The 22,133-nt window shown below is 37.1% G+C and overlaps 1 protein-coding gene across 13 annotated transcripts in view; it reads left to right on the top strand.

Moving 5' to 3' along the window:
- CDC42BPA (CDC42 binding protein kinase alpha) overlaps positions 1–22,133 on the top strand; it is a 321,871-nt gene that overhangs the window by 134,517 nt on the left and 165,221 nt on the right. For all 13 annotated transcript variants that reach the window (XM_070501689.1, XM_070501686.1, XM_070501687.1 and 10 more), the window contains one exon: positions 20,573–20,666. In XM_070501689.1, coding sequence (XP_070357790.1) covers positions 20,573–20,666 — 94 coding nt within the window. The remainder of the gene's footprint in view (positions 1–20,572; positions 20,667–22,133) is intronic.

The following is a 22,133-nucleotide window of genomic DNA, read 5'->3' as shown; positions in this document are numbered from 1 at the left end:
GGGCAGAAAAAATAGTGACCCAGAATGTCCCAAGTTTAGAGAAACATAGGAATTAATAGAATCAACAATTGTAGCAAATCCAAAACAATATAAATTCAAAGAAAATCACACCTAGTACCTCATAATCAAAGTATGGAATACAAAGGTTAATGAGAAGGTCTTGAAAGCATCTAGAGGAAAATAGCATTTTGCATACGGGGGACAAACAATTTGAATGATCTCAGATTTCTCATCAAAACCACAGAGGCTAAGGGGCTGGCCCCATGGCCGAGCGGTTAAGTTCGCGCGCTCCGCTGTAGGCAGCCCAGTGTTTTGTTGGTTCGAATCCTGGGTGCGGACATGGCACTGCTCATCAGACCACGCTGAGGCAGCATCCCACATGCCACAACTAGAAGAACCCACAACGAAGAATATACAACTATGTACCGGGGGGCTTTGGGGAGAAAAAGGAAATAAAAAAAAAAAAAAAAAAAAAAACTAAAAAAAACCACAGAGGCTAAAAGATAATTGAACAATATTTTAGAACACTGAAAGGAATAAAACTGTCAACCCAGAATTCGATATCCAGTGAAAATTTCCTTCAGGAATGAAAATTTTCTTTCAAGAAAAGGACATTTTCAGATAAATGAAACCCAAGAGAACTCATTGCTTCAGACCTTCCTTACAAGAAATGTTCAACACCATATTTCAGAATGAAGAGAAATGTTAGCAGAAGGAAATCTGGATCTTCAGGAAAGAAGAAAGAGCATAATAAATAGCAGAAATCTCAGTATATATAAAATACTTTGTTCCCTCTTAAATTCTTTAAAATACATGACTGTTCAGAGCAAAGTTGTTTTGGTGGGATATTCAATGAATGAATATGTAATATATATGCCAACTGTAACATAATGGACAGAGATATGGCCTTTAATTATACTCTGGTATAATTATTGACCTTTAAAAAAAAAAAGGAAAAAGCCTGTGGGGACAGAGCAAGTAACTTATAGGGGAAAGAAAGCTAGTTTCTCATCAGATTTTTCAACAACAAAGCTTTATGACAGGGAAAAAATGCATTAAATATTTATGATACCCCTGAAAACAAAATATGAACATAATTGACTTTCAGGTGTCAAGAGCACATAAAAATGTTATCAACTTTCAGAAACCTGGGGAATGTTGTTTCCATGAATTCTTCCTGAAGAATCTAGTAATCTACTAGAGAATGAGCCACAGACAACCGAAATGACCAGAGAGGCATCAGCTTAAGGACAGGTGTTGCTCATTAGTCATTTGTAGAACTAAAACAGAAAAAAGGTTAAAAGGGAGAGTACAGTATAAATGGCTGTATGCTCTAATAATGAACATATACTACAACTGGAAAGGTGGTGGTCATAATTGGGAGAATTGATGTAATTTTTTTTCACGCTGTTTCAGTAATCAAATTGTTGGTGCTAGAATAAATATCGTTATTTTGAGGTTGTTGTGTGTGTAATGTGAAATAAAACGAATGAGTGATCATGGGGTATTCTAATTCTCTCATCCCATGTCCTTAAGAATCAGGCTGCTTGTGTAGAAGGAAGGAGATACTGATGTAACACGGAAGAGGGTCACTAAAACTCTATAGTTCTGACCTTGAATTGGAAGTATCAGTATGAACTACTGAGGTATTTTATCTTTACAGACTCACACACACACACTTTTATACAGATACGTATATATGTAGCTTTGTACAGTGAAGGGGATTAGAAACACTGACCAACACAGGAGCAGTGAGCAGTCCTATTGACAGACTATGGTCCGCAAATATCACTTCCCATTGGGGGAAAAAAATAGGCTTCTTGGAGAAATGGCTGATTCTGCGTCTAGATAGGAAGTGTACAAGATGAGCCTGGTACATCTTGTCATACCAATTTGCAAGTAAGCTTTCAAAGACTTTTAGGGTCTTGTCTAGAGGACTCAGGAGCCAAATTGAAAAGCCTCCTGGCCAAAAATGGAAAAATTTGAAATTTAATAGGGATAATAATTTAAACAAATTGAAACCATGAACTATGCTTAAATTCATTAGTTCGTAATGCTTTTAAAGCCTAATGAGTTTGAAACAACCAGATCTATATTGCAGATTCCGCAAAAGACTCAGAATTTTTATTTACCAAGCACTTGTGGAAGGGGATGAGAATTGTGAGCCTGAAAGTGGATGAGAGTGTGAGCCTGAATAAGAATATTGGTTGAAAGTGTTAAGTAGCCTTTAGACCCAGCTTACCTTCCCTACTCTGGGCAGCTGGGCAACTGCTCCTCTCTTTCCTTGCTGGAACACTGGAGGTTTCTTCCCTGGAGAGAGTATAACACAGGGTCTCTGGATCCTTGGAGGACCCAGTGGAGGGGCCTCAAATTTACCATGCCAGACATGGAGGTTTACCGGAGGAATTAGCACTACAGACTGAATGTTGAGACAACTCCTCACCTGCTCTTTCCCATTTGCCTATGAAGATGATAAAAGCCAGGCTTTGCTCCCAGACAGATGATTAGAAGATTCAACTCTGAAGTTGGAGATTCTTCCAATGAAACAGCTAAGCTGGGTCACCCAGCATACAGAGCATCCCATCGGCTTTTTAGCATCCTGCTATTAAATGTGAATGGAGAGCCAAAGCTCTTTATCCACGGAAAACCTTTGACATTAATTTCCAAAAGCAAAAGAAACAAGTGGAAGAAAAGAAACTTGGGGGAAACATAACTTAAGGAAAAGAAAATCCCTCTTCCCCAGAAGATCATTAATATTCTTTGAGAGATATGAGAATGTATGGCATATATGCAAAACATTATGCTATTAAAAAGGGATACCCAGAGAATAAAAAAGCCTTATGAAATTAAAACTCTGGTAGTAGATTAAAAAAAAAACCCCTCAGTAGAAGAGTTGGAAAGTAAAGTTGTAGAAATGCTCTAAGAAATAGGAAAAAAAGTCAAAGACCTGGGATGCTGGAAAGGAAAGTGGAGAAAACTATAGGATCATTCAGAGGGTAAGACATCTGAATAGTAAGAGTTCCAGAATAAGAGGACAGGAAAAAATGAAAGACATAAAATTATCAAAGAAACAAAGAAAAATTTTATAGAGCTGAAAGACATGAATTTCCATATTTAAAAGGTCCACTGAATGCTCAACACAGTGATGGCATATAGACCCACTGCACGGCCTCAGGATGGTACGGATGAATGAAATGAACTAATATAAACAGTTCATGTAATGATTACTCACTTTATAATTTATTATATGCTGTGTAAAAGTATAGGAGGCTATTCATTATCAAATTATTGATTTATTTTTGTATTTGCCTTATTTTCTCCACTCACTTTTAAGCTTCCAGGGGCATAGTCTACGGCATGTTCCTCTATTGTGTTCAGTAGCTGTATTTCACTATGTCTCTCTGGAGGTTTTCTTCATCTGGACCTGGAGCCTTGTGAGTGTTTCAAGGTCTTCTTCCTGGATGTGGGTTAATGGGTTGCTGCACTCCCATTGTCAAAACATATTTTAGGAGCAGTTACTATTGCGTGTGGATTTGAGACCATACAAAAGCTTCAGAAAGAGTTACATCAGTCACTGTTGCATGGTGCCCACTGGGTTATATTTCCTCAGAGTCAAATTATTTATCTAGTCATTTACTTATTCCTTCCTTTTTCACCTCATTCCACAATGGATTTAGGCAATTTAAAATAAGAATGCATACAATAAAACAGTGGCAAAATACATGGATGAGTAAAGAATCATGAAATAGAAATTAGGTTTAAAACTAAGTAAAGAACCTAAACGAGGAAAAAATAACTAATGAGCAGAAATTGTCAGGTTATGTTTTCATATTTTTCATGCTTATCTTTTCTTCTTTTCCTGGTATCGTTTATTCCTGTGAAAATGGCCACATTTCAGATGAGACTAAGGCCCTACTGCTCAGGCATGGTAGCATTTTGTTGGATAGACTCTTCCTCTGAAGGCAAGTGAAGCCGTTTGGTGGAACTTAATGGGGTGTGTGTGCTTTCTGGTGTTTGTCTTAAACATTAAATGCTGGCTTGAACAATTCATAGGATGGAATATATTTTTTTTGAAGTAATCTCTCTTTACCCTAGTCCAAAATTTAAAAAAAATCACTTATTCATGGATTTCTTCATAACTCCTAATTTTTCCTCATGGAATTTGTTCCATATTCAAGATTTATGATTATAATTTTTATTAACCTCATCTACTTGATGTTAATAATGTTTTATATAATGTGGTTCACTCTAGGGTAAAGTGTACTGCTGCGTTGTAGGAAATGGGTCAAACCTGTTTTAATGGAATTTGTTGAGGGAAATAACACAGAATTCAATTCTGAGGAGTTTCTCATCCCTTTTCCCATAAGAATTTTACGAAGGATAGGTTTGTGTCGGCCTCCATCAGGGCTTCAGGCTGATTTCATCTCTTTCAGCTGGGACTTGTGGTGTCATTTGGCAGTTATCTTCTTGGGACGTGTAAAATCAGTACACTTTTACAACGAGAGAAGTGTTTTGAGGCCTGAGGCAAGCATAGAACTCCCTTCAGTCCCTCAGAGGCCTGAGTCACTTTTCAAAACTGGAGCTTTTCATACTGCTAATGGAGGGGGTATTTATATAATATCCTGAAATTACTAAAGAATAGGTAATGTGATAGCTAAAAATTGTTAAACTAGAGCTAGAGGTGAACTCAGGATGTGCACCGTAATGGGAGTCATTTCATATAAAGGTACAGTCATTGCATCACAGTGCATTTGGTATTTCAGTAACTGCGAGGAATTTGGGCCAACTTCAAAATTACAGGGAACAGTCCCAAAAGATCACACTTACTTCTGACACCAATTATGGGTTTGGGGGTTCCCCAAACCACCTTCAGTTTCAGTAATTTGCAAGAAGGATTCCAAACTCACTGAAAGCTGTTCTACGTACAGTTACAGTTTATTACGTGGACCGGGTACAGATTAAAATCAGCCCCGAGAAGAAGCCCAAAGGGCAGAGCTCAGGAGAAATATCAAGCACAGAGCTGCCGTGCTCCTTTCCCTGTGGCGTTAGGACAGCATTACTTTCCTAGCACCTATGTGTGACAGCATGCATGGAGTATTGCCAGCCAAGGAAGCCCACCTGGGCAGTAGGTTTCCAGAGTTTTTGGGGGGCTCAATCACATACTGCCTACGTGACTGACCCTTAGTCTCCAGCCCTTCCCTGAGGTTGGGATGATACCTTTAGTTTCCAGTCCCTTCTGGAGGTAAAACTGATACCTACATGGCCTGAATAAATTATATCCATCATAAATTATATGGTTAGACTGTCTGGTGGCCAAAGCCCCCAGGCAAACAAAGACAGTCCTATCGGGTATGAGATTCCAAGAACCTGGAGATCACCTCCCAGTAGCTGAAGAAAAGGCCAGACTTCCCTTTGGGTAAGATTAGTTTTTCGCTACACAGGCTGATCATGGCCTTTAGCCAGGCTCTCTTACAGCAAACTGACCATATTTGTTTGGGCATCTACATTTAGTATAGCATTTATATGGTGGACACAGGCACAGTATCAGTCTGAATATGTCTCTCATTTAAAGGATCCAGTGCAGGGTGGGGATAGATTTAAAGAAACCATTAATCCATCCTTTAAGGCTGTCATGTAAATTTTCTTTTCTTTCTTTCTTTTTTTTTGAGGAAGATTAGCTCTGGGCTAACATCTGCTGCCAATCCTCCTCTTTTTGCTGAGGAAGACTGGCCCTGAGCTAACGTCTGTGCCCATCTTCCTCTATTTTATGTGATACGCTTGCCACAGCATGGCTTGACAAGCAGTGCCATGTCCACACCCGGGATCTAAACTGGCAAACCCCGGGCCACTGAAGTGGACTGTGCGCACTTAAACACTGCGCCGGCCCCTAAATTTTCATGTTTTTGTACTAATTTAATTCTTGTTTCCCACTTTGGTTTACTGCTGTTTGTGTCATATGATAAACTTGTGCAGAACTATTTGGCGTAGAAACTAGCTGATGGTTAAATCTCATCCCACAGAAATAGTGGGCTATCTCAACCACCAGGCAATCCAGCAGTATTCCCTGCCACCCTTGGTTTTGCCAGATAGGATGAAGGCATATCTCACCCCATCAGGCCCTTAGGAATTCTGGCATTAAGGTTTAAAGGCATAGATAGAGTTTCTTGCTTAGGAATCGTGCTTGCTTCTGGCACCTGCAGGTGCAGCCCTAGTCCTGGGACCCTGTATTGGGTAGGAAGATGAGGTGAGGAGGGAAGAATTATATAGTCATACCAGCATCTCCCTCACTTTCTCTTTCCCCAGGAAAGTGGAGTATACAATTGATACTTGTTATATATTACTGATGAATGTTGTTTTTGGTCATGATGATTCAGAGATTCATTTTATCACTAAGAAGGCTTTTTTTTTTTTTGCCTTGAAATTTACTTTGCATGGTAAACTATAGAACTTCATATAAACATCAAACTTTTAATGTTAGTATCCATGGCCCTCTGAATTTCTTTTATCTTATTTTTATTTTCATTTTGAGCATCTGCTTTGTATGCAGCAATTGGTTGTTTTTACTTGTCGATCCAAAAAAAATTTGTGACTGTCATTGATTATTTGTCTACTTGAACTATTTGTTTGAAGAGATGTGTTAACTTTTTGCTATATGATATGGATTTATCAAAAAAAGTCAAGTGAATAAGTATAAATCTTAGAAACAAGTAGATTCCATTGAAGACAGGAGTGCCTAGATAACATAACAGTACATAAATATGCTTTAAAGTAATTTCGTGTTGATATGGTGGTACCATCTGTTTGAGAACTATTTGAAGAAACTTCAGAAGAATCTCAAATATAGCCAGCTATTTTCTTGCAAGTTGGTAGCTGATTTTGTTATCAAACAGAGCATGCTGATTTTTAATTCAAATGGTCTCACTTCTGCTTTATGGTGTCTAACACCAAAGCAGAGTGTTGGTAGATGTTAAATGAATTTTGTGGAACACCATGAAATGTTGATATATCTTATTCCATTATGTAAAGTAGGAACAATTGTATTATTGATAAAATGACTGTGTTGTGTATATATAATATAAAATCATAATTTCAAGCCATATATTTATTAAAAAAAATCTATTGAATTATTTATGGTTATCCATTAGCATTTCTTGCATGAATAGTTATATGGTATTTTAAAATTGATAAATTTTGCCCATTAACTTGCTTTTTTCCCCATGTGAAGTGGGAAAAGTTTCTCATTATTCAGTTTAAGCAGTAGAAATGCCTTGGTTAATCTCAGATATATATTTGGTAACCCTAGTACCAAGCACAGTCTATGGTACATAGTGAATATTTAATTGTTAGTTGATTGATTGATTAATAGAAACTGTAAAAGAAAATCCATTAGATAAATGCTAGGCATAAGCCTTCAGAGGATGCTAGGGCATGAGAATGTTTCATGGAATGTTCTGCTTGTTATGGACAGATGGTATGTGTCCCTTCTCTCCCCAAATTCACATGTTGAAGCCCTTCCCCAACTCCCAGCATGCCTTTGGGGAGTAATTAGGGCTAGTTGAGGTCTTGAGGGTGGGACCCTCATGGTGGGATTAGCGCCCTTCTGGAAGGAGGCACCAGAGAGCTTGCTCTCTTTCCACGTGCACACACTGAGGAAAGGCCACATGAGGGCACAGGTAGAGGGCAGCCATCTGGAAGCTGGGAAGATAGACCTCGTGAGAAGCCAAACTCTGCTGGACCTTAATCTTGGACTTTCCAGCCTCCAGAAACTGTGAGAAAAAAAATTTCTCTTGTTTAAGCCACCCAGTCTGTGGTATTTGTCTGGGCAGCCCAAGCTGACTTAGACATTACCTTGGGAAAGAAAGGCAGTTTTTACAGGGTTTTAGCAAGACAGGTCACTGGAGGGAATATTAGTCAAAGGCAGTTCTCAGAAGAGAAAGCAATTATTCTTGCAGTTTATCAGCTAGTGGTTGGCCAGTTGGGCTTCATCCAGAGGAGGAGGGGCTGAGATCATGGACAGAAGGGAAGGTGAGGAACGACTGGGCTGGGAGGGACAAGGTCATAGGAGATCCACCCATGAAAGTTCTCCATCTTCTAAAACACACTGAAGTTATCAATGATCGGTTCTCAAATTGACTGTTACACAGTTATAGAAGGTTTAGTGAAATATTGTTTATGTAAATATAAATATTTGTTAAAGAGATTGTTAATATATAAAAGATATTGAAGAGCATAAATTAATAAGCCTATACATTTGCTCAAGATAATTTTTTTTTGTTTTCTAAAAAAGCTTTCTACTTTGAAATAACTATAGGTTCACAGGAAATTGCAGACAGTACCAAAAGGTTTCCTGTACCCTTTACCCAGTCTCCCCCATTTGTTACATCTCACCTTCCTCGTGAGAAGACTTCTTTCAGCGACAGTGGTTAGCAGTGTAATCTGTGTTCTACCATCCCTGGACTCCTTGCTCTTTTCTTCCTTTTCCCTCAGTCTCTTTCCCATGTCTTGCCTCTCACATACACTTCAGAGTTGGATCTGCTAGATTTCCATGTTTATTTCCATAATTACATATAATTTTAATCTCATGGTACTTTCTTAGAATTGTGCTGTAGATGTGAGTTCCAGGTTGGTTTCACTTTTTCCTCTTGTTAATTGTATCTGGATGGTTTTTTGAAGGATGTGTAGAAAGATTAGGATTTGGGCAGCCACCATGATTTTATGTTCCAAGAATTATATAATCATTAGTTTTTTATTTACATAGAATTTTTTTTTAAAGGTTTTATTTTTCCTTTTTCTCCCCAAAGCACCCCGGTACATAGTTGTGTATTTTTAGTTGTGGGTCCTTCTAGTTGTGGCATGTGGGACGCTGCATGTTGAGCAGTGCCATGTCCGCACCCAGGATTCCAACTGGTGAAACCCTGGGCTGCTGAAGCAGAGCGCGCGAACTTAACCACTCAGCCACAGGGCCGGCCCCTACATAGAATTATTAAATAATATTTTCACTGTGTAACAGGAAAGAAAGGTTTATTGACAGAATGTTATGAATAACTATTTCTCAATTGTAAGGTGAACTTCAAATTAATGTTCCCATTAAGTATTCTAATGTATGACTAACAAAAAGGCAACTTGTGACATAATTTTACCAGTGTGGATTTTCTTTTCTTTATTATTGATACAATATTTATTTGACAAAATTAAAAGACAATTTTAGTAAACAGTTTAGTTGTAATATTATAATACAGTATGCTGTTTTTCTTCTATGTGAGTATATAAAAGGGAAGAGTAGGAAGACCGGAAAATAAAAGCATTCTTATGTGAGAATCTACTCCTCTAACCTATATAAATGATGAACAGGAACCAAATGGCGGACACTGACATGGTGTTGATGGAAGGAGAAATAACGTGTCCTAAATTAGCAGTTCTCAGTGACCAATCCCCATGCAGTATTCTAATTCGTCGTCTGGGTTGGGGCTGAGGTGCATGTAGTTAAACAACCTCCGTAGTTGATTCTGATGTCCAGCCAGAGTGGACTGCTTTGAAAGTTAACTATTGTTATATCCACATTTTACTACTATAGGCAAATATTTATAATAATCCTGCTCTGGTCCTGATGTTCTAGCGGAGTATTACAGTAAACATGACCTATAGAATATTGCCCTGTCAATATGGTCATTATTTTGTAACGCTTTTTTATTCTTAATGTTACAAATAAAAAATATGTATCATTATAAATATTAATTCTGACTTAGAGTTTTAAAATAATGCTTTCCTTTTAAGCCACATATTTTTGCTTTTGCTTGGGGACAAAAAAATTACTGATTTTAGAAACTTTAAGTAATGATAAATGGTATGACTCATATGCAGGTTAGGAAGAAACCTGAATAATGTTTTTACATGCTAATGTAGAGATTTTATCTCTTCTAAACGTGTCTGTCTCTTTTTCTTTATTCATGAATTGTCAAGACTAGAACTAATGTCTTGCCTGAATTTCCTTTTCACTCCCTTTATTGACAATACTGAGTATCTGGTTGGCTGGCTGCTAGTGCATTTGCAAGATGTCACTGACTCAGAGTGGTTCTGAATGGCAGATGTTATTTTCCTTGTTATGTCAGAAAATGGATTGTTCTATTTATCCATTGCCATGTGATACATTCTGTTTTCCAGAAGCAGGCACTGCGACAGAATGTGTAATACAGCGTGTGTTAAGGATTAACACCTGTACAAGGGAGTTTGTGGAAGCAGAACTAGGCAGAGGGAGAAATCAGACTGCACTGCAGGCCACAGCCTCACCCAGCCCCACTGGGAGGTCTGGAGAGTCTGTGTCCCATCCAAGTTGTTGCTCATTTAGTCCAAATGGCTGAGCCTTTATATTTCTACCTTGATTATTCAGTGGGTATGGATTGCCCAAGACAGGCCTTTTGGTGAAAGGCTCTGCAGCTTTGAAGGAGATGAGGGTTGGGAGCTTTCTACTGACATCTGGGGCAGCACCGTCCATTGAAGGACAAGGCAGCACATCTCTGTGTCCACCATAGACCCTGAACATAATGACTAATATAAAACAGAAGTCACTTTTTGCTCATGAGTCTGCAATTGGGCAGGCCTGGGCAGGGACCCCTGTCTCTTTGCTGTCAGGGTGAGTTGCAGTGGCTCACCTGGGGTTGGAAGATCCACTGTCAAGATGACTCACTCCCATAGTCAGCCAGTTAGGGCTGCCCATCAGCTGGGGGTTCAGCCAGAGCTCTAGGCCTGGGGCCTGTGTTCTTCTCACATGGGCCTGTTGAGTACCTTAACATGATGACTAGGTTCTAAGAGCAAGTATTTGAGAGAACAAAGCAGAATTGCTTGGGCTTTTTATGACTGAACCTTGGAAGTCATACAGCCTCACTCCCACCATACTCTGTTCATTGAGGCAGTCACAAAAACCTGCCCAGGTTCAAGCAGAGGGGATATGTATTTCTACCCTTGCTGGGCACAGCTTTTGAAAAATACAATCTGCCACATCCATGAAACTTAAAAGTCCAAGGTGCCTTAATTAGAAATAGGATTGGCTGCGTCTTTTATAAAATTCAAATTAATAGTCGTTCAAATATACTGGGTAAGATCCTTCTGGACCAAGGCCCTTGCAGAAAACAACTGTAAAATCTGGGCATGACACAAAACCCAGCCATCTTAGAGGCATTAGAGAGCGAACTGAAGCAGGCAGAACCTTACTGGGAGTACACACTCAGAGAAGGTGAGGACTGTGAAATGAGGTCTTCATTTTTGCAGCTTTAGCGTGGGGCTGGGGGAAGACTGCATAATGTGCAGTGTGGCTTGGGCACAGGTGCAGAAGGTACCATCTCTGTGGCCTGTGAAATCAGAAAACTGAATCTTGAGAAACTGTTTGCAAGAGAGGAGATCCAAAAGCTGCCTGCCTTCAGCTCTGATTGACCCCGAACCACACACTCCCTCAGAGCTGCTCCACTAAGGCCAAAAGATACGGACCGGGACCAGAATTGCTGCCCAAGAAGCAGAGTTTGCAGTTTAAGTGTAATAAATCAGCTGATAAAACAAAAGAAAAACCCTCTAATTAGAGAAAAATAAAGGAATCCAGGGTCCCAATAATTTAACATTCATCATGTTTAGGGTACGATTAAAAATTACCCAATGGACAAAGAAACAGGAAAATGGAACTGATTTTTGAGAGAAAATGAAATCAACTGAGACCATCTCTGAAATGACCCAGATGTGGACACTAACAGACAGGGATTTTCAAGTGGCTATTGTGACTGTTCTCAATGAAGTACAATGAAATCTGCACACCATAAATGAAAAGATAGGAAATCTCAGCAGAGAAACAGAAACAATAACAAAATCAAATGGAAATTCTGAAATGAAAAGTTTCAGTGGATACACTTAACAGTCTAGTGGAGATAACAGAATAAAACTTGAAGATAAATGAATAGAAATTATCAAAGGTGAAGAATACAGAGAAAGATTAAAATAAAAGCACCTCAAGGACCTGTTAGTTTCAGAAAGTTTTATATGCATGTACTTTGAGATCCAGAAGGAGAGGAGAGAGAATGGGCCAAAAAAAATCTGAAGAAACAATGGTCCCATGTTTCCCAAATTTGATGAAAGACATAATGTATGTATTTGAAATGCTCAGTAAATACTAAGGAAGATGAATATGAATAAGGCCATGCAAAACTTCATTATAGTGTAATTGTTGAAAGCCAAAGATGGAGCAAATTTTGGAAGCAGCAAGAGAAAAATGATACTTTACATATAGAGAAACAAAGAGTCCATTAACAGATGAATTCTCATCAGAAAATATGGAGCCAAAAGAGAGACTGTCAAGCAAGAATTCTATATCCAGTGAAAATATCCTTCAAGGATAAAAGTAAAAGACATTTTTAGGTAAAAGAAAAACAGAAGAATTTGTTGCAAGCAGTCCTGCATTGCAAGAAGTGCTAAAGGAAGTTCTTTAGGCTGAAGGGAAATGATAGCAGGTGGAAACTTGGATCTGCAGAAAGGAATTCAAGGCACTAAAAATTGTAAATATCCAGATAAATACAATATTATGTGAAAATTTGCTTTTTTATTAATTTCTTCACAAAAGTATGACTGCTCAAAGCAAACGTTATGGCATTGCTTTGCGGGGTTTCTAATGAATGTAGATGTTATACATATATATTATATTATATTCATACATGTTTATGTATGTATAAGCAATTGTATCATAAAGTATGAGGGGAGTAGATATGGATCTACACAGTGACAACATTTTTTTGTGAAGCGGTTCAACATTAATTCTAAGTAGACTATGAGAGATAAGATGGCATATTTTAATTTGTAGAGCAACCACTAAAAGAAAAATTGCAAAGAAATTATAATTTTTCTTGAACCCATCAGAGAGCTGAGGTCACAGGGCAACCAACTAACCTGAAATCTAAGAAAAGACAGGTGCCTCCAAGGAGAAGATCACTGAGGTAGAAAAGAGAGCAGAGAACTGGATCTTGGGGAAGGCTGGCATCAGGGGATCTGGGAGTATGCTTCTGGATAAAGAGAAGTCAGGAAAGGAGATTGAGAAGAGCTGGTCTTAATTGAGAGAATAAATAGAGGAGAAAGTGGCATAATTGGGAGACTAATCAGCAGTGTCAGATGTCATAGAGCAATCATTTAAGATTCAAACTGAAAAGATCTTACTGGGTTTGGCAATTAAGAGGTCATTTGTCATATTAAAGAGAATATTTTCTGCATAATGAATAGGAAAGGGAAAGCCAAAATAGTAATAGATAACTTTATAACTATGACTTTAATTATTTAACGATGTTTTGTCAAATACTTATAGTATTGTTAAATGTTTTCTTTTTATGTAGCCCTTTAAGGTGCCCAAACTACAGTTTAATGATCAAATTATTTGTAGAGAGAATAAATAGATGTTCACCTACTTGTCTTTGATCCTAGCTCCTCTAGGAGACAGAAAAGAACCTTTTGGGTTCGAGAGTACTATCAATTATCTAAGTGTAACCACCTTTCTACTCAGTTTACACTTGGAATCTCTTTCCATTCCACTACTCCAGTGGGAACGTTATTATGAAGTAATTAAGTGCATTCTTGACTCAGATGTCGGATATTGCTCAGCAGACGCATCTGTACCTCCCCTGACATTTGTGGGGATTTGAACCTGCAGCCTGTCTCACCCTGCCCACACTTCAAAAACCTTGAGAGCTGAAAGAACTGGAGCTATCCCTGTAGAGGACAGGCCCCGTTCAGAGCATACTTTGTGTGCTTTCTCCCAGGTGTTTTTCTTTTGGCCACTATGAAATTAGATTTAGATGAAAATGATAGACAAATCCTGAAGGAAAGATGAAACCACAAAAGGTCAAACTGTAGTCTTTGGTTGGAAAAGGAGGAAGGGACATGTTTTCTTTTGTTTGAGATGATAAAGTGCTGGACTTATATAAGTTCTACGCCTTCATAGTGCCGGGTAATTTAGGTCATATTTAGCATCAGCTGGGTAGAAAAGTCATCATTTCCTCCTCCCTGTGAATCCTTTAAGTTCTACCTCATATCAGCATTATACTTTGTCCCCAAAACAAAGATAAAATAATATCTTCAAACTCAGCAGATGACTGGGAAGAATAGCTCATTCCTCCTGGGGTCTTACTAATTCGGAAGATTAGGAGAGTTTCCATCTGCTTAAATAATGACCATATTAGGAACATAGAGGCTTCCTTTTCCGCTGTGGAATAAACTGGGTGAGTATGTGAAATGAGTCAGTAGGGAGCATGTTACATGGAATGTATAATTGTGTTCCCTATTGGACAAGCAGAGATCAATTAGTAATATCATTATAACATCATGTTTATCTATGATCTTGATACCCATTAATTAACTGTTTTGACTGAAAAATATTGCTGACTATAGATGATCATAGTGGCTTCATCAAAACATTTTCATATTCTTAGATTAAATGATTCAGACATTATTCACATGTATTTTTGGTTTTTAATTTTGATCAAACAGTGCTGTGTGTAGTTAAACTACTAGTATCAAAAAGAGTACACTGAGAAATGGTTCCTACTCCATGCCTGTTATGCCTGCTCCCCAGTAGCCGCCACATTCACTGCTTTAAGCTATTTTTTTGTTATTTAACCCCATTTTACTAGTGTCTTGATAACTAATGCTGATATTTCTTGATTTATAAATTTTAGACATAGAATATGTGCATTTTAGAATTATTTTTTATTTTTAATCAAGAAGAGTTGTTGAATTTTTTTCAATAAGATAGAAATAGATAGATGCTTCCTTAACATGCTGTGTGTGTGTGTCTCATACCTCAAAGTCAGCATCAGGCTTAATAGGTAACATTACTAAAGTCAGGGCAAAACATAGCTGTCCATTGTCACCAATATTATTTTACATTGTAGTGGAGATACTAGCGAATACAATTAGGCAAAAGAATAAATTAGAAGTGTAATAGTAGTAAAATTTATAGATGATATTATTTATAGATGATGTTATTTGATACCTAGAAAATCAAAGAGAATTAAATGAAAAAGTGGTAAGAAAGTTCAAGAATGATATCAATACCTTTGTAGGCTAATTAACTGAGTAAATATTTACTGCATACTACCAAGTGTCAGGTTCTTTTCCAGGTGCTGGGAATCTAGTAGTGAACAAAACTGGCAAAAGTTTCTGTCTTTGTTGAGTTTATAATTTAACAACAATCAATAATTATAAAAAGATATAGTAGAGGAAAAGGCTGTGTATAATACCTAAAAATATAGAATACTAAGAGATACATTTATTATGAAATATACAACATATATACATAAATATACAGTGATGAAGACTGTTCCTACCAGATATTAGAATGTCTGTATTTGATAATTAAAAGTATATTACTACTGTTCGAAAAGACAGACTAATGGAACAGAATTGAAAGTCTGCTAATAGACCCAAATACTTATATGCATTAACCTGTGATGAAGGTTATACCTCAGCTCAGAGGTTCAGTAAATGGTGTGTGGAAAAAAATAAAATTGGATCATACCTTTTACAGTATACCAGGAAGAATTCCAAATGGATTAATCATTGAAATGTAAACAAATAAAACCTAAAAGTGCTCCCATGGAATGAAACATGCGGGTAAACACATTTCTTGTTATGACTCAAAATCCACAAAATCGTGAAAGAAAACATTCATAAATTCAACACACACAGAAAAAGACTGCATGGGACGAAAAGTCCATAAACAAGGTCAAAAGATAAATGTTCACTGGGGAAAAAAGATTAGCATATAATGAACAAAGGAGCAATCTTCCTAATATATAAAGAATTTCTGGAAATGTGTAAGAAAAGGAGCACAGTATAGTAGAAAAATAGGCAAAGGGCATTTCACAGAAGCAGGAATACAAATGGCTCCTAAATATATGAGATGGTCTCACTGATAATATAGAATATTCAAATAATCACTTTACTACTACTTTTCACCTGTAAGATTGGCAAAAAGTCCAAATATTTGACAGTCTACTCTCATGTGAAGCTTTAGGGCAGTAAGCACTCTCACATGATACTCATGTGAGTGGGAATTGGTTCAACTATGGAAGGGCCATTTGGATGTACTTCCCAAAGTTTCTAATGCTTGCATCTTTGACTAGAAGTTCCACATGTAGAACTTTATCCTAAAGACAGCATCATGTACATACACATGAAAGTAGTATATGTACAGAGTTGTTTACATCGGGGTTATTTATAAAAGGAAAAGATTGGCGAAGACTCGTGTTCATCAACAGCAGACTAATTAACTAAATTATGTCGCAATCATACGGTAGCATACTGAGAAGAAGGATGGGGCTTTTTCTGTTCTGATATGGCTCCAAGATTTGTTGTAAGTAAAGAAAGAAATGTGCAGATTGGTATACGTAATATACTATTTGTGTGAAAATTAATATTATGTATTTGCATTTGCTTGTATATACCTAAAGGAAACTCGGAAAGGATAGGTAAGAAACTGCAATAATTACTTTAGGCAGTGCAGGAACCGGGGGAATGAGGGGACAGGTGTGAGAGGAAAATTTTTCGAACCTATACCTTTTTATATTTTTTCTTTTGTTTCTTTCTTTTTTTAAAGATTGGCACCTGAGCTAACATCTGTTAACAATCTTCATTCTTTTCTTTCTTCTTCTCCCTAAAGCCCCCCCAGTACATAGTTGTATATTCTAGTTGTAGGTCCTTCTGGCTCTGCTGTGGCACATCACCTCAGCATGGCTTGATGAGCTGTGCTATGTTCGTGCCCAGGGTCTGAATCAGTGAAACCCTGGGCTGCAGAAGCGGAGTGCGTGAACTCAACCACTCAGCCACAGGGCCAGCCCCGATATATTTTTTTATTTTCAACAAAGCAAACGTTTCATCCATTGAAACAATTAAATAAATAGAATTAAAACAAAACTAAAAAGTAGTCCATATGTTTTGAAACTTTGAAATGCATTCTTTGTAAGCATGGGTAGAGGGAAAATCACAATGGAAATTACAAAATATTTAGAACAAAAAGAAAAATACTACATATTAGAGCTTGTGGGATGCAGCTACTGTAACTTGTAAAAGAATATCTCTAACATTAAATAAAATATTGCAAAAGGATTTTTTTAAATGGTGAGTTAATCCTTTTGTAACTCAGGATGCTAGAAAAGAACAGCAGAGTAAACCTGAATCACAGAGAAAGAAAAGAACAAAACAAGTTAAATTGATGAAATAAAGTAAGAAATAAAAAGATAAAATAAGAAGAGGACCAGTTAATCAAAAATGATTATTTAGAAATGATCCATAAAAGAGAAATATCTAGCAAACTGTTGATTGTAGTAAAGAATGTGGTGCCTGGAGCCTGACTGCGTGGGTTTGAATCCTGACACCAGTTGCTGTGTGACTTTGAGCATTAATTCTGTGCTTACCTCATCTGTAAAGGGGAAAATAATTGTACCTCCCTTACAGTGTTGTTGTGAATATTTAATAAGCAATGTACTCAAAGCACTTAGAACACTGCGTGGAGAATAGAAAGTACTAATAAGCGTTCAGTGTCATTCTTGTCAAGTTATAAAAGATACAACGAAATAATATTAGGAATAGAACTATAAATATATTGTAGATTTAAAAAATAACAGAATACTGTGAATAACTGTATTCCAATAAATTTGGAAATTTGGATGAAATATATATTAGAAAAATATAAACCACTGAAATTTACTCAAGAAGAAGTAGAAATTATCTGAATAAAATAAGAATGTTTAAAGAAACTGAATCTGTAAGGAAAGTTCTCCCTCCACAAGACTCCAATCTCATAATTTCTTTTAGGTATTTCTTGCCTTTTCCCATCTTTCTTTTTAAAGTTGAAATACACATGCTAAAATGCACAGGTGCTAAATGTGCAGTGATGAGTTTTGACAGTGTGTATACCTGTGTAACCACCATCCCAGTCAAGATAGAGAATGTTGCCATCACCCTGCAAATTGCTTTGTGCTCTTTTCCAGTTAGCATCCTCTATTCCTCCAGTCACCAGTTGTTCTGGTTTCTATCACCTAGCTTAGTTTTACCTCTTCTAGAGCTTCTTATAAATGGAATCGTGTATCATGTATTCTTTTTTGTTTGATGTCATGATCAACATGTTTCTGAGATTCATCTAATTTGATATATATCAATAAATTGTTCCTTATTGCTGAACAGTCTTCCATTGTATAAATATGTAACAATTTATATACCTACCTGTTGGTAGTCATTTGAGTTTTCTCCAGTTTTGAGCTATTGTGAATATAGTACATGTGTACTAGTAATATAAAACATGCATGGATGCAGTAAACTCCAAATGCAGGATAGTGGTTGCTAACCTCTGCGGAGTGGGGGGAGGGAATGACATCAGGAAGGGTAATGAGATACTTAGGGAGTGTCAGAACTATCTATAATGTCTTGTTAAGTTTTGTCCATTTCATTAATTATTATTTGTTATGAATAGAAATATATAAATATGATGTCTTGTTTTAATATTTCCTATTTTTTAAATAGCCAAAAATACTATTGATGTTTTAAGGTCCTGTCTGTATAATTCCTTTTGTCTCTTAAAATCTGAGAAATAAACCTATAGCAGCTATGCATAGTGACTATATAGCTTAATACTTTTAAGTAAATAATAAAATAGGGGGCCCGCCTGTGGCCGAGTGGTTAGGTTTGCGCGCTCCACTTTGGCTGCCCAGGGTTTCGCCGGTTCAGACATAGCACCACTCAGCAGGCCATGCTGAGGTGGCGTCCCACATAGCACAACCACAAGGACCTACAACCAGAATATATAACTATGTACTGGAAGGCTTTGGGGAGAAGAAGAAGAAGAAAAAAGAAGATTGGCAACAGATGTTAGCTCAGGTGCCAATCTTTAAAAAAAAAAAAAAAGAATAAAATACGGTTTTTTCCTTGTCTAAAAATGGTCTAGGTAATTTCTAAGGTTGATTCCAGCACTAAAGTGTGCTTCTTTGATGTTACCAAACAAGAGGAAATTCCTTCTTCATGTAGCTTTTCTGACACTTCAGGATAAATTCAAATCTTGAGTATTATGAAGCCCATTTCCTATACAAGTGGTTGTTTTCAGTCTGTCTATCTGCCTATCTCTGTTAAGCAATCATCTGTCATCTACAACAGGGGTCGGCGAACTTTTCCTGTAAAGGGCCGGATAGGAAATATTTTAAGCTTTGCAGACCAAAGTCCCTGTCAGAACCACTCAGCTGTGCTGTTGTAGTGGTAAAGCTACGAGAGATAATACTTAAACTAATGGGTGGAGCTGCATGCCGATAAAACTTTACACAAATGGGCTGTGGGCTGGATTTGGCTCGTGGGTCATAATTTGCCAACCTGTGAGGTACAACACATTCACAGAAATTACTTCAGTAATCAAGGTAGTACTAATATTATTCCCATATTACAGGTGGGAAAACTGAGGCATAGAGACCTTAAGTGGCGTCATTTAGGTTAAATTAGAGTGACCCTATCATAGTCCCATTAACTACATGGCAATAGGATTTTTTAATAAATATATATATATATATATGTAATGTTCATAGAAGATTCTCTTTCTTCCTCTAAAAGAGTAAATTGAGAGGGATTAATCTCTTAGTTTTTCACAATTACAATCTTTAGAGTGTGATTAGAAACCTCATTGCTGAGTATTCTTTTTTTTTAAAATTTTTTTTATTGCTTTTTCTCCCCAAATCCCCCAGTACATAGTTGTATATTTTAGTTGTGGGTCCTTCTAGTTGTGGCATGTGAGACGCCACCTCAGCATGGCCTGATAAGTGGTGCCAAGTCCACGCCCAGGATCCGAACAGGTGAAACCCTGGGCCTCTGAAGCAGAGTGTGCAAACTTAACCACTTGGCCACGGGGCCGGACCCTGAGTATTCTTTACAACGTCATTTTATGTATGATTTTCCCATGGTTTGTAACACTTCATTATTCAAATGTAAAGACAAATATAAAAACTGGTATGATTTAGTTTGTTTTAGATTTGGATATTTTATAAACCTTTGATTTAACATCTGTAAATAGCTTTATATAATATATATTATTATTGAAGGACATAAAAGAAAATTCATAAGTAAGATACAGTGTATTCATGGAACATTTATTTATCTATATTTACATTCAGGGTCTAGGAAGTATATTTTTCCCTGACCACTTTCACGTGTTAGAGGGTACTATGCTTTGTGAGTATCAAGTAATTATGGCTCTTCTCTGTATGCAAAAGTAGGCTACCATAGTCACATTGGAATCTGTGCAAATATAAAGGAAGGATGGTAAGATTAATTTAACATGACTGAAAATTACCATGGTACTTTTTATCTACAGAACTGAACGCTGAAACTGCTTGTGTTTAAGAAAGTTTTAATATGAACTGGAGCCAGGATTTGAACTTAGAAAGTAGTAAGATAGATATTCTTAGAGTATTAATTTTAAAAGAAGTTGAGATTTTCACACAAAAAGGTTATCTTACCAAGTAACTGATTATGTTTGTTTTTCCCAACTAAAAATTGAATGTATCTATTTTTTCAGGGATATCAAACCTGACAATATATTGATGGATATGAATGGACATATTCGGTTAGCAGATTTTGGGTCTTGTCTGAAGCTGATGGAAGATGGAACGGTAAATAAAGATAAATGTTAAGTTTTTTAACCCACAGACTTTTCCCTTGCTACTTGTCTTCTTTGTTTTAAAAATCATCTATTTATATTTTCTATCTATCCATCCATCCATCCGTCCATTTGTCTTTCTATGCTCCACCTTCTTCCACAAAGGCACTTAGGTATACTTATTTATAATAGGACTTGTTCATAAAGTTATATGCCATTTTCAGCTGTTTATATTAATGATCTTCAGGTTGATAGAGTATGCTTTTTATGAGACCCTTATTTGTTCCTTCTTTAGCTGAACTGTTTATTATTGTTCTTGAGATATTTCCACAGTTCCAGAGGGATGAAGAAAATAAATCCCACATGGAAAAATAAAATGTGACTCCTTCTTCAGTTTTATTCTTTTTTTAATCTTTCTTTCCTAGTTGTCTTGTTTTTCTGAGACAGTGTTCAAGTTTTATAAGAAAATTCTCAAGTTGATTCAGTTTTATGTTACCATTTGCTTTAGCTCTGCTAACTCTAGCCCATCAAGTGTTTTCTTTCACTTACTTAAAAGTTTGTATGCCCTGATTTTGCTCTCTGTTTTCTTGTGTTTTTTTTTTTTACTTTAGTTTCCTGTCTGTATAGCAGAAGTCAAAATGCATATCATTTTAGTTGGCAGAAATGTTTTTGGAGAGCAGTTTAGGATAATGCATTCCAAGGGCCATGAAAATGTCTCATTATTCTAGACCAGTAATTTGACTTCTGAAGATTTATCCTAAGGAGATAACTTTTAAAAAAGAGATTATATGACTTCTGCCTCTGGCCATGATGGAGGGAGTAATTGGTACCAAACTGTCCTCTCACTATAAACAACTATAAAACTGGACGCAATATTTGAGACAGCTGTTTTCAGGCAATGGACAACAGGCAGCACAAGACTATTATCTCTGAGAGAAGTGAATTCATGAGGTGTGCCTCAGAATTTCCCAGGATTGGGACAGTCTGTTGACTAGAGTTAGAGCAGAGTATAGGAGTTGTACAGAGGTGAGGAGGAGAGACCAGAGCTGAGTTAGCAGAAGCAGCTGGAATCTGCAGGGCTTGAGACTGGGGAGGAGGGAGTTGTGCAGAGAGGGCCTAAAGTATCCATATGGGGGTATCTCATGAAGGTGGGGCGGTACATGTGCAGCATAAGACCATATGAGACTTACCAAATAGTAGATGCTACCCATTTGAAAATTCAACAGATTACTAGAAATCAAGCAGTGCTGAAGGAGAAACACTCAGTGCTAGGGTACATTGGAATTTAAGCCCTGCAGGGACAGTTAACACCTTTGTAACATGTAAGACTTACTCTAAACCTGTCTGACAGCCTAGATCCAAGTCCTCATAAGCTTCACAGAGTTTGAAAATGGTCTTCCAAACAAAGGGGCTTCAGACAAATCTTAGACTTTTTATAAATCTGCCCTCAAAGAGTGCAACTGTAAGCCAACCTACATTC

Source organism: Equus asinus, chromosome 30, assembly GCF_041296235.1.
Source record: "Equus asinus isolate D_3611 breed Donkey chromosome 30, EquAss-T2T_v2, whole genome shotgun sequence".
NCBI lineage: Eukaryota > Metazoa > Chordata > Mammalia > Perissodactyla > Equidae > Equus > Equus asinus.
This window is presented reverse-complemented; position numbering and strand designations above follow the sequence as displayed.